The sequence below is a fragment of the Podarcis gaigeae genome (genome assembly GCF_964106915.1).
Source record: "Podarcis gaigeae genome assembly, chromosome: 6".
NCBI lineage: Eukaryota > Metazoa > Chordata > Lepidosauria > Squamata > Lacertidae > Podarcis > Podarcis gaigeae.
The window spans coordinates 13,694,575-13,708,020 of NC_139682.1; the positions used below are offsets into that span (position 1 = coordinate 13,694,575).

General features: G+C 44.4%; 1 protein-coding gene across 1 annotated transcript in view; it reads left to right on the top strand.

Moving 5' to 3' along the window:
• LOC310846936 (piezo-type mechanosensitive ion channel component 2-like) overlaps positions 1-13,446 on the top strand; it is a 73,069-nt gene that overhangs the window by 43,534 nt on the left and 16,089 nt on the right. The window contains exons 28-39 of the mRNA XM_083744079.1: positions 825-987; positions 1,512-1,601; positions 2,254-2,345; positions 2,937-3,008; positions 4,055-4,167; positions 5,250-5,358; positions 5,705-5,776; positions 6,715-6,884; positions 7,968-8,137; positions 8,884-9,129; positions 11,343-11,601; positions 13,234-13,422. Coding sequence (XP_083600205.1) covers positions 825-987; positions 1,512-1,601; positions 2,254-2,345; positions 2,937-3,008; positions 4,055-4,167; positions 5,250-5,358; positions 5,705-5,776; positions 6,715-6,884; positions 7,968-8,137; positions 8,884-9,129; positions 11,343-11,601; positions 13,234-13,422 — 1,745 coding nt within the window. The remainder of the gene's footprint in view (positions 1-824; positions 988-1,511; positions 1,602-2,253; positions 2,346-2,936; positions 3,009-4,054; positions 4,168-5,249; positions 5,359-5,704; positions 5,777-6,714; positions 6,885-7,967; positions 8,138-8,883; positions 9,130-11,342; positions 11,602-13,233; positions 13,423-13,446) is intronic.

Below are 13,446 nucleotides of genomic sequence, written 5' to 3' on the forward strand. Positions count from 1 at the left end.
AGTCCACCACATATGGAAAAATGTCCCTTCTGTCATTTTGCACTTCCAACACAGGCTTGACTTAGTTTTGTACATTTTGGCTAACTTATTTGGTGTTAAATACCATCTACTATATAAATCATCTTCATATAGTTTTATCTTAAAGTGTAACAAGCTGTACTTGTTAGATTACTCCTCCACAACTTCTCCCATGAAGACAGTTATATATTATGTCCCTCATCTCTTGCCTGATTTCTCTTACTTTTTCTATCATGTTGAACACCCTGCTTTAATGAAAGTGTGAGCTAATGTTTAGATTTTTGCATGCATTTTTACCTAATATACATATTTTTGCAAGCAATTATCTCTAATATAATGGACTATTTTTATTAATATATTTATTTTTATGTACACTTTCCCCGATATATGTACTTTTATACACATCATTTGCTTAGAGAACTGCGCTACAAAATTCAGAGAAGTGTAGATTTCAATGCATAGCTGCATTTCATTTTGGGTGGGTTTGTGTGTGTGTTTTAAATGCAGATTAGATACTTACATAAGTAGACAACTTGACCTGTGCTCCACATTGCTTGTATGCCAAATTCCCCATTGATGATCATCAGTGAACTTCAACTACTGGACAATGACACAAAGATCTGAAATTGAAGCTACAATTTACTTCTTTCCCAGCAGTTATTGACCATGTTTTGTCATCCCCACAAAATTGAAGGGTCGTCCCTGGCCTCCACATTGAATAGTATAATTAGAACAATAAAGAAACTGCATGAACCACTCACATCCTGGCCACATGGAGAATATGTTGTGTGTTTCCTCTTATCTAGACCCACCTGAGGATGAAATATGTGAACTGCCTGAGAAGGAAGCAGGAATAACCTGGGATGCGATATGTTTCACTTTCCTGCTAATCCAGCGTAGAATTTTTACTAGCTACTACTACCTCTATGTTGTTGCAGATCTTAAGGCTGCCAAGACCTTGGCCTTCAGGTATGTGGCAAAGATGTATGCAGATTGTTATTGAGATAGGAGATGGAATCAATGCTACAGACTGAAGACCAATTCGCACAACCAAGTTGGTAGGATGAATAAGCCATCTGGGTGGAACTGGGCTGTTGAAGAGTCAGTTGACCTAGATTGCTCCTTTGCTGTGAGATGTAAGCATTTCTTATAAGTTACTGGAGTAGTGTGATTTGTGGCCTCCTTGTGCCTAGATCCTAAGCTGCTTAAACAACATGACTTTGGTAGGAAGCAATCAGACATGTTAGGCAACTGATGGGGTTGCATCTCTCTCAACCATATTGGTTGTCAAAACCACATGATTCCTTTCTTACATGGGTTTCTGGAGCAGTATGGGTTCCTACCACTGAAGAATAGCTCCCATGCTAGGAAAATAAGATTAGATTTCTTCCTTCAGAAATAAGAAACATGAAGTTGGCTTTTCTTACCAGTTTGCATCCAAATGTGACCTATAAGGTAGATAAGATGGTTTCGAAATTGTCTCATACATGCAGAGGAGCCGAGCTGTTTGAAGTAAAGCTTAAAAAGGTGGTGGAACTCAGGATGGAAGAAGAGAGGAAATCAATGCAAACCATGAAGAAGCAGTAAGTCTTGCAACCTCAACATTTATTTACAGAATTGTATAACAATCGACTCAGAAGTGGTTGGGAAGGCAACTTCAACATATTTCTGTTTCTTTTCTGAACCTCTAAAATACAGTCCGAGTATTAAAATGAGCTAGTGAAACAGAGAGATGGTTGAATAGTACTTAAAAAGGATAGCATCTTGGACAGATACTGAAATTGAATGAAATTGACTTGCAGTGTGGTCTCTGTGTAGTACGAACTTAGCTGCTCAGGGCATCTCTGGGAAGGTACACATTTATCAGTGATATGAATTCCTTGCGGTTCTGGATATATGGGCCCTGCTTCTGGTCTCTGTGGGTCATAATGCTGGTCACAAGAGTTGCTGGTTTTTTTTTAAAAAAAATCCCCCTCCACCTGTGTTGCTCCATTATCTCTGTGAAAGAGATGAAGAGCACTTAAAGGTGCTGGACGGGAGCTGGTGATCTCTTCTCTAATAAATGCCACCCCCCCAAGTAATAGGCAAGTCTTGATCTTATTACATAATAAGCCCATTCAGGTTGTAACATGTGAGAATGCCTGCTTGCTGCTGTGTTTGGAAGCAAGCTCTGTGAATGAATTGCAGAGGACCAAAAGCAAAGGCAGTGTTTGCTTTTCTGTGGGGAATCTATAGGCTGGAGCTGATCAAACCAAAGAGAAATCTCACCACCTTGGAGAAATGGGTGCCAGAAGCTGTGCAAGAGTCTGAAAAAGCAGAGGATTCAGGTGGAAAACATTTGTTTTGTTTTTAAGTGGCTTGTATCTTGCAATGTAACTTGTTAGAAAATGATAAATGGCTGCTTAATGGTTTCCAGTGCATTTCTTCATCACTTTTCTCATTGCAGAAAGTCCATTGGGGGGAGGGGGAGGGGCAGGTTTCAGGTCATGGTGCAAGAGCTCCAATTCCACTTTAATTGCACGACCTAAATTTGCTGGTATGTAGGATTGAGCTACACCCCAAAACAGTGGCAGTCCGGAAGCAATAAAAGTTTGCATAATGTGTTGTTTGTTGGCTAGCCTTAGGAAAAAGCAATGAGCTATGGAAGGAGGTCAATGAAGGAAATTTTATGGAGCCCCTTCTGCCTTCTGCAGTTGCCCACACACTTTGAAGTCTGTATTTGTAATCAAGTGGCTTAGAAACTATACAGAAAGGAGGATTTCCATTCTTGAGTTTGATCTCTTTTCAGAAACGCTGGAGGCAGACCTCTTATGTTGCCTTCTGTTCATGAATCATGTGTGGGGTTGCAGGGCATGCTTTAACTGCCTGTCCATGGGAACATTTTATTGAGTAGGTTTTTTTCCTGGGCTCTTTTGCAGAGGATGATGCTAAGAAGAAGGAAAATGAAGGCAAAAAGACATGGTGGCAACCATGGGTCACTCACACTTCAAGTAAATCTCTTGTGTTTACAATGCCTCCCTTAGTGTGACACCTTGCAGCTGAAGTTTTCGATTCAAAAATCAATGTTCGACCAATATTTTACCCCAGGGTTGGAGATCCTGTGGGCCTTCGAATGTCATTGGACTACAACTCCATTCATCCCTGATCATTGGTCATGCTGGCTTGGAAAGATGGGAAGTGGAGTCCAACAACACTCACATAACTTTCCTATCCAGGCTGTTCGTTGCTTTGTTGACTACTCCAGGGATTGCAAAATCCAAACAATTAATGGGTTAGATCAGAACAACGTTGGCTTGATCAAGAAGAAAATGCTGATTAGCTGGGAATCAGATTTATTTATTTATGTAAGCAGCATGCAAAACCCACAGGGTTTCCCCAGTAGCTAACATTCAAAGATATACTGCCTTTGAACCTGAAGATTCCATTTAGCTCTCTTGGTTAAAAATGGCCAATAGACCTTTCTTCTATTAATGGGTCTACTCCCCTTTTAGAACCAGTGACCAGCATGACATCTTCTTGCAGTCAGTTCCATATGTAGGCCATTGCATCCCAGAGATTGACATGCAGCTACAGATTAAATAAAATTAAAATCAACATGTCGGCATGCATTGACATTTCCTCCTTATTCTTCAGCCCCAAAGGGGCTGGTCTTAGGAAAGGTCTTAGAACTATTCTGAAAGATCCTCTGACCTGCACAGTGGTGGTTCTGCAGTGCAATAGTTACCCATTAACATTTTTGAACTCACACTCAGATGGTTGAGGTGTGGAGTTCTGTCATCTTCTTGGTGGGTGGAAGAGGAAGTTCTAATATGTTTTAGTGGCTGCAAAGAAAAGAAAAACCACTTTGAAACTTTTAAAAGCACCCAAGCAGTGTACAAATTTTATGGAGTAAGTATGAAACCAGGGGTGGGTAGGTTTGAAACCAGCAGGGTGAATAGATGCACGGTGGCAAGTATGAAATGGATGTGTGGTGGCATAGAGCTCCACATGACTTTTCAAGTTCTCAGTTGTGTCTGCTTCCTACATTAAATTTCAGTGGTTCGAAGTGGGAGCTATTACCTCTTTGAGACGGATAGTGAGGAAGAAGAGGAGCAGGGGCCCACTGAAAAGAGCGAGAAGGAATCTCTGAAGAAGAAAACAGCATTCCAGGTGTGTGGTAATTCTTCCAGAAGAGCAAAAAGAGCTGAGTTTGAGGGCAGGGAGACAGAACTTTGGGAATACGGGCAAAGGGAATCATCCTGCCAATGGGAAATGTGGACTGTGAGGATGAAATTCATTCATAAAAAGCAAAGGTAGCCCAACTTATCCAGAACAACCCCCCAGTCAAAACCAAAGCTGGGTGCAACACAAAATATTGGCAAGCTTTTGAGTGGCCCATAACTCTTCATTAGTCAGGATGTTACACAAAACAGGGGGGGGGGGGAGAAGGGTGGATGGGAGAAATAAATGCAAAAAGTGTTGAATATTGTAGCCGTCCTGCATCTGCAATCCCTTCCCTATGGCAAAGACGCATAATTAAGATTAGGACTTCATTGCACCTAGTATTTTATTATATGCACTCAGTCCCAGACAGAAACTCTTTGCACCTCTGCTCTGCTCAGCAAAGCATGGTCAACATAGGAGAGACTGGGACAGGGCAAACAGGAACCGAGCAGGAAGAGCAAAGAGTCTGTGCTGCATTTTGGATCTTTGAAGGGGATGCAGGGAAGGTGCCATAGACCATTGTGGCGACTGCAGGTGCTCCTGTCCTAGATTTCTAAAAACGTAAAGTGACCCCTGACCATTAAGTCCAATCGTGGCCGACTCTGGGGTTGCGGCATTCATCTCGCTTTATTGGCCGAGGGAGCCAGCGTACAGCTTCCGGGTCATGTGGCCAGCATGACTAAGCCGCTTCTGGTGAACCAGAGCAGCGCACAGAAATGCCGTTTACCTTCCCGCCGGAGCGGTACCTGTTTATCTGCTTTCACTTTGACGTGCTTTTGAACTGCTAGGTTGGCAGGAGCAGGGACCAAGCAAAGGGAGCTCACCCCTGCATGGGGATTTGAACCGCCGACCTTCTGATCAGCAAGTCCTAAGCTCTGTGGTTTAACCCACAGCGCCACCCGCGTCCCTGTCCTAGATTTCTACCTCAAAGTTAAATCCAGGCAGAAATGATGCAGTTTGATGGACTCTCCCCTTGCCTCACTCCCACCCTAAAGAACTGTTGAATAACCAGCTTCACTTTTTTGCAGCTTGCCTATGAAGCCTGGATGACCAGTTCAAAGTCAGCTCTAAAGATGAGGGAGCTGGATGAAATCAGGGACCAAGGGAAGGAGGAGCAGCAGCAGCGCCAATTGGCAGGTAGTGGAAATGATACCGCTTTAGAAGCCACCTTGGCAATTCAGCAGTATACAAATAAATATGTGTAATAATAATGACAGGCAGATACCCTAAACATGAGGTACAGTCTCGCCTGGGCTTTACAACTTCAGACTAGAGGGGGGTGTGTGTGTCACATTTTTTTATGTTTCCACACTTTAAAAAAATCCCTGCACGTGGAAAGCTAGATTCCTCTTCCCCTCGCATCTTTCTCAGTAAATTTCCAATGGCAAAAACTGGAATTTCTGTGTCACACACCACGGAAAGCGTAGGGTTGGGTTCACAATTCTGGGATGCTCTTCCAATGTGTTGTTCTGCTGTGCTTCAGCCAACGGGAAAATGGAATCCTGGGAAGGAAATCTGGAGAAGTCAGCCCCAGAAGAGGACTTGGATGAGCCAGGTGATTAATTCCTCTGCCTATCTACCTAGGAAATATTTGGCGTGCTAATGCTGAGGAAGGAAAGGAAGAGTCAGAGCCTCAATATGGCACTGGCAAATTACTCTTAATCAAATGGTGACGGTTCTTGTAAAATGCCTGGTGTTTTTCCGCTGATGACAACTTTCGTTGGGGACTGTAGCTCAGCGCTACAGAGCATCTGTTCATGCACATGTGTATAAGTGTTGATAATTATCAGGATTCCTGCAAACATGGAGGTGAAATGTAACTCTTTCCTCACCTGTGGCTCCGAGGAAAATCCCTTCTCTTTATAATACAATAAAATAGCAATGCATGCAGACCTTCAAAAACTGGAAATGCAGCTGATTCCCTTGGAAAACAAGGCATATCTCTGTTTGTGGTGTCTTTATTTATATAGACTTGTTATAATTTCCATTATACCCGAAGTCTGGAATGTATTGCTAATGTCTCTGCCCCCCACCTTTGCCTTTATATTTCTTACCTGTTTTCTGTGATGATTTTGTTCTAAGCTTGATTTTGCATTTTAATTTAAATAAAAACAAAACATCAATAAATACTGGTTGGTTAAAAAGGAAGAAAACATAATATTGCAAAGTCCTGTCTAAACAATACTGTTTTCAGAAGACATCTGAAAGAAGGCAGTGATGGGATGAGACTCAGATAGTAATCATTGGTATGAGGGAATAGAATTGTTAGAAAGTTGTTCTCATTTTCATCTGTGAAATGAGGAAGAGTAGAAATTTCTGCAAGTAAAAAATAAAACAAAGCATTTGCACTGCCAAACAAGCCATCTCCAATCTTGGGAGAACTTCAGGTGCTGCAGTTGGTGCAGAAAATGGGGTGAAGTTTCAGGCATACAAAAGATATTTTGGGTTGCGTCAAAGCTCTTGGTGATTCTTACATGGGCTTTCTCTTCTCAGCAGAAAACATCGTTCAAAGAGCAACCAACATTGTTAAGTTCACTTGGGTTTTTATCCAAGCGTTGCTGGATGACACCACAGAGGCACTGAATTCGCTTTGTAAAGATAACCTGGATGTAGCAAATGTGCTGAGGATAGAAAAGTGCATGATTTGGCGGGAGATTCAGAAGGTAAGCTCTCCGGACCTAGACACTGTTTCCCGATTTAGAAAAGCAAGCAGGAGCAGATCAAGTCGGAAGAGTACAGCATACAGATTCTGGATCGCATCCTTAAGTCCCACCCACTGAATTAGTTTCTCAGCTTCCAGGGTCTGGTTGGAATGTCCTCTGAAGAACTGAAATCTCCAAAGCAAACAATTCAGAATATAGTAACAGCTTTTATAGAGTGTTGCATCCAATAAGGGGAGCAAATCAGGGGTACCTGCAGGGGCCCAGGTAAGCCCTTCCCCACATCATCGATCACATAACACTACACACACACACACACACACACACACACTTGAATGGTAATGCTCATCAACTTTGCAGGCCCCCGGCCCTCTCAAATCTTTTATTGGGGGGACTGAAGCCCCCTTGGCCCCTAGGAGTTGACTCCTATGTCTCCAGTGCTTCACATGCTGAATCCTGCTCATGCAACAGGACTTCCTCTTCCTCTGGAGCAGATTTTGTGTGTGTGTGTGCATGGGGAGAGGGCAATTCCATTGTGCAAGCAGAAGTGTACTGTGTTAGCGGAACAACAGAATAATAGTAATAATAATAATAATAATAATAATTTATTTATACCCCGCCCATCTGGCTGGGTTTCCCCAGTCACTCTGGGCGGCTTCCAACAGAACACTAAATTACAATAACCTATTAAACATTAAAAGCTTCCTTAAACAGGGCTGCCTTCAGATGTCTTCTAAAAGTTTTGTAGTTATTTTTCTCTTTGACATCTGATGGGAGGGCGTTCCACAGGGTGGGTGCCACTACCGAGAAGGCCCTTTGTGTGGTTCCCTGTAACTTGGCTTCTTGTAGTGAGGGAAGCGCCAGAAGGCCCTCAGCGCTGGACCTCAGTGTCCGGCAGAACTTTGGCTGCAATCCAAAGTCTTTCTAAAACCCAAGGTCTTTATGCAAAACCTGAATTGCTGTTTGCTCTGAATGAGCTCTAAAGAGCAGTTTTCCCCAGGTGAAAGCAGCAGGACAAGAGGAAGAATGGGTAAGCCCTAACTAACTAACTAACTAACTAACTAACTAACTAGTTTTTCTTTTAAGGGAAAAGTGGCCTCAGCAGACATTGTCCTTCAGTATTATAGCCTGGAGAAAACCCAACCAGATTATGAAAAAAGTGAAGCTGAAACAACAGCGATGAATGAGAGTAAGAACAGGTCACCCCAATGCCCGCTTGGAGAGTATGTGGACCCATCCCTTGTGCAACTCCGCAGGTGAGTAGTAACTTGTTACCGACAGTTGGAAATGCCCTGCAAATTCCCTTGCTGTGCCTTTTCCTTTATTCATTTCTCTTTATTCAGCAAGAGCATAGAGAGAAGTCTTTAGTTGTGAACTCTGAGGGCTGGAACTCTGTGAGGGGGATGTTGTTCTTTAGTCGTTTAGTTGTGTCCGACTCTTCGTGACCCCATGGACCAGAGCACACACCTCTCTTTCACTGCCTCCCGCAGTTTGGTCAAACTCATGCTGGTAGCTTCGAGAACACTGTCCAACCATCTCGTCCTCTATCGTCCCCTTTTCCTTGTGTCCTCCATCTTTCCCAGCATCAGGGTCTTTTCCAGGGAATCTTCTCTTCTCATGAGGTGGCCAATGTATTGGAGTCTCAGCTTCAGGATCTGTCCTTCCAGTGAGCACTCAGGTCTGATTTCCTTAAGAATGGATAGGTTTGATCTTCTTGCAGTCCATGGGACTCTCAAGAGTCTCCTCCAGCACCATAATTCAAAAGCATCCATTCTTTGGCGATCAGCCTTCTTTATGGTCCAGCTCTCACTTCCATACATCACTACTGGGAAAACCATAGCTTTAGGGTCTCCTAGCAACCTCAGCACCCTTGACAAACTAGAGTTTCCAGGAGGGAAGCCATGGCTGTTTAAAGTGGTTTATGATTGCTTTAAATGTCTAATGCAGGTGGGGCCTTGCCTTACTGACTAGGGTGTTGTTGTTTTCTGCCTTTGGGGAGCAGGAGATCCAGCGATGCTTCTAGGGGTGTGACTGGAAATGAGAAGGTGGAAGAAGGGAGCCACAATGGGCCCTGCCCCCAAGGGCTCACTTCAGCATCTTCCTGTACAGAATTTGCCAGCTGGGGCTCCTCTTCATCAGTAATGGAAGGATCTACACATTCCCTATTTGTGAGAAGTGACGAATCAGGTGCACCGCCACCGAGCAATGTTCCTGCTACAAGGACAGCCAGTGAATGGCTCCTGAACAGGCAAGAATCTTACTGCAATTAAGCATCAACTAATTGAGTATACTGGAGGGATGGGAAACCTGTGGCTATCCAGATTTTGCTAGATTTGTAACTAGGTAGAGGGGGAGAAATTTCAGCTCAGTTTGTGTTTAAAAAGGGAAACCTGCCTAATTTGCACTTCCTGGAGCATTTCACGAACCGAAATGCAGCTGCAACTCACGTCGGTTGTGCAAAGCAGTTCTCCAGCCAAGTAACGTGTAAAAAACCAAATGCGCGTGCTAGGGGAAAGCATGAATAAAAATGCACGTGTGAGTGAAAATAACATGCAAAAAGACTTCATATTAGGGGACATTGCTTCCAAAAATGTGGATTGGGAAAAACCTGTTCCCAAGATCGTAAGTGACTTGCTTTATCTAATGCATGCACTTTGTTAATGTGGGATTTGAGCTTTTAAATATTTTGTGCCATGTAATAACTACAATAAATGAACATAATATGATAAATGAACAGGTATATATTTACCTTCATGAATAACTTATATCCATCTTCTCCAACCCGGCACCTTTGATATTATAGAATTGTAGTATTGTAGAGTTGGAAGGAGGGACGCGGGTGGCGCTGTGGGTTAAAGCCTCAGCGCCTAGGGCTTGCCGATCGAAAGGTCGGTGGTTCGAATCCCCGCGGCGGGGTGCGCTCCCGTTGCTCGGTCCCAGCGCCTGCCAACCTAGCAGTTCGAAAGCACCCCCGGGTGCAAGTAGATAAATAGGGACCACTTACTGGCAGGAAGGTAAATGGCGTTTCCGTGCGCTGCGCTGGCTCACCAGATGCAGCTTTGTCATGCTGGCCACGTGACCCGGAAGTGTCTCCAGACAGCGCTGGCTCCCGGCCTCTAGAGTGAGATGAGCGCACAACCCCAGAGTCTGTCAAGACCGGCCCGTACAGGCAGGGGTACCTTTACCTTTACCTTTAGAGTTGGAAGGGACCCCAAGGGTCATCCAGTCCAACCCCCTGCTATGCAGGAATCTTGGCTAAAGCATCCATGGCAGATGGCCACCCAACCTCTGCTTAAAAACCACCACTGAAAGAGAGTCCACCGCCTTCCAAGGGAGTCCTTTCCTCTCTCGAGCAGCTCTTACCGTCAGAAAGGTCTTCCAGATGTGCATTCAGAAGCTCCTTTCTTGTAACTGGCCCTCAGTCCAGTATATCTGAAGGAGCGTCTCCACCCCCATCGTTCTGCCTGGACGCTGAGGTCCAGCGCCGAGGGTCTTCTGGCGGTTCCCTCACTGCGAGAAGCCAAATTACAGGGAACCAGGCAGAGGGCCTTCTCAGTAGTGGCACCCGCCCTGTGGAACGTCCTCCCACCAGATGTCAGAGAGAACAACAACTACCAATCTTTTAGAAGACATCTGAAGGCAACCCTGTTTAAAGGTAAAGGTAAAGGTACCCCTGCCCGTACGGGCCAGTCTTGCCAGACTCTGGGGTTGGTGCGCCCATCTCACTCAAGAGGCCGGGGGCCAGCGCTGTCCGAAGACACTTCCGGGTCATGTGGCCAGCGTGACAAAGCTGCATCTGGCGAGCCAGAGCTGCACACGGAAACGCCGTTTACCTTCCCGCCAGTAAGCGGTCCCTATTTATCTACTTGCACCCGGAGGTGCTTTCGAACTGCTAGGTTGGCAGGCGCTGGGACCGAGCAGCGGGACCGCACCCCGCCGCAGGGATTCGAACCGCCGACCTTTCGATCGGCAAGTCCTAGGCGCTGAGGCTTTAACCCACAGCGCCACCTGCGTCCCTGTTTAGGGAAGCTTTTAATGTTTGATGTATTGCGGTATTTTAATATTTGGTTGGAAGCCGCCCAGAGTGGCTGAGGAGGCCCAGTCAGATGGGCGGGGTATAAATAAAGTATCATCATCATCATCATTATTATCCATCGGTTTGGGTCCTACCATCCGCAGCAGGAGAAAACAAGCTTGCTCCATCCTCCATATGATTCCCCTTTAAATATTTGAAGATGGCTGTCAAATATCTTGGAGTACAACTCCTATGACCCCCAGCCAAGACAGCTGAGAGGAGCTGCAGTCCAAGACAACAGGTTGGGGAAATCTGTTTTATTTTCTGCCCCAGTCTACTCTAACTGCGCTACTAGTTCTAAAATGTACAAGCCAGTGGACATGCCTTTTTCAACATATGGAAATAATCTACATTTCATTTTTTATTTTATTTTTAATGTCATGCAGGGTATTTCATGACAATGAGCTGGAGCAGTCAGATAAGTTCTACCAGAGCCTTCCCAGGCCCCTGAAGCTGGGAGTTGCTTTGTACAATGCTATGGTGTCTAAGTCAGAAATGCTGTGTTATTTTGTGATCATTCTAAACCACATGGTCTCCGCATCCATCCTCACTTTGGTTCTACCTATCCTGATATTTCTGTGGGCCATGCTGTCTATTCCAAGGCCTACAAAATTCTTCTGGATGACAGCCATCATTTACACAGAGGTGAGTGTTCAGTAGATCCTGCATATATGGCTGAGTGATATTCTCATCTGTGTGTTGTTCTGCTAGTCTTCCTAGAAGTTTTAGCCTCTGACTTGGGAGCCCTACTGCAGATATTAATATTGTGCAGCTTGAAGTCATAGGGTCATCTTAGAATAAAAACTGTCCAGACTAAAATATGTTTCCAAAGCTTTACTAACACAACTTTATTCAAACAGAGCATAAAATAATAATGATACATCCAAATAGTTGCATAAAATAATGTGCTTGTCCATGCACAAGTCCAGCTTCTTAAAAATATCAAATTACTCCAAACAGACCTGAAATCAAGTGTCTTTCTCTCCAGACATAGACTCCATTAGCCTGCATTCCAGCCTAAGGCTGTTTTCTCCAGGAGAGACTCCTTTGCACACCTTTCTTCTCTGGTGACTGAGAACAAAGGACCACTCCTTCATAATGTAGATTTGCAACTGAATAACCGTACCATGTGATCTAAGGTTAAACACTACATAAGAGAGTAGCAGATATACATCCTAAGTTAATTATCAACCCATTAGGCACTCAGAGAGCTCTTCTTAGCTTCAATAGAATTTCAGTGGAACAGTCATTTTCCATTTCAATGTACAATTAAACAATTATACTTAACAATCTCTTCCTCCATTGAAGAGCTACTTGTTGCAACTAGGAACAAAGGATATAGAACAGCGCAAGGAACCTTTTTGAGCCTCGGGCTCATCTTCCTTTGGTGTCCACTTTCCAAGCGATTCATGTCAGCAGTGGTTGGGACCAAAAATGGGGGCTAGGCCATGCTTCTGGGGGGTCATGTGTTTCTCTAAGCATCTCTATCTGGCCCTCTGTACTAAGATAATATTTACATTTGTTGCTCTACCCACTAGCCCCTACCATCACTGGTATGTTGTTCAGAAGCGAATGCAGCCTTTGTGCTGTCAGAGGTTCCCCATTCCTGATATATAGGAGAGGATGGCAACCTGGCAACCCACTCTGCCGCATAAGGGAGGATGGGAAACCTTATTCCAACCCTCTTCCTCAATCCAGGCACCTTGATTGATGGGACCTAGGTGCTTGGGCTTTTGCATCCCTGCTAAAGGCATTGGGAAATAAATTTGTTTAAGGGCATCCAGCATGCCCTGTGTCAAACAGATAGAGCAGAAACTTATATATCACAGTTGAATCCAGCAAGAAGAAGAAGAAGAGGAGTTTGGATTTGATATCCTGCTTTATCACTACCCTAAGGAGTCTCAAAGCAGCTAACAATCTCCTTTTCCCTTCCTTCCCCACAACAAACACTCTGTGAGGTGAGTGAGGCTGAGAGATTTCAGAGAGTGTGACTAGCAGCTGCATGTGGAGGAGCGGGGACGCGAACCCGGTTCACCAGATTACGAGTCCACTCCTCTTAACCACTACACCACACTGACAAGGGCATATGTTGAACGTGTTATCTGGGCCTCATACAATTTCCGCGGAACTTTTCTGAAAATGAAATTATCAAATAAATGGGATAAATACAGGGGGTCGATTTCTCATAATAAAATTGGGTTGTGTTCCCATATTCCCAGCCCTTTGCCTTTGGAATCCAGCATCATTGAGGACTGCGCACTTTCCTTCCCTTGCCAGGTAACAGTTGTGGTCAAGTACTTTTCTCAGTTTGGATTCTTTCCTTGGACCACCAAGGCCTATTGTGGGGTCTATGCGGAAGAGCCGCTTGCTTTGCCTAATATTGCTGGGATCGAGAAGAAGGATGGCTATGTGCACTTTGATCTGGTTCAACTGCTGGCCTTGTTCTTTCACAGGTATAACCTGAAGGTAATGCCACCCGTTCTTTTATGG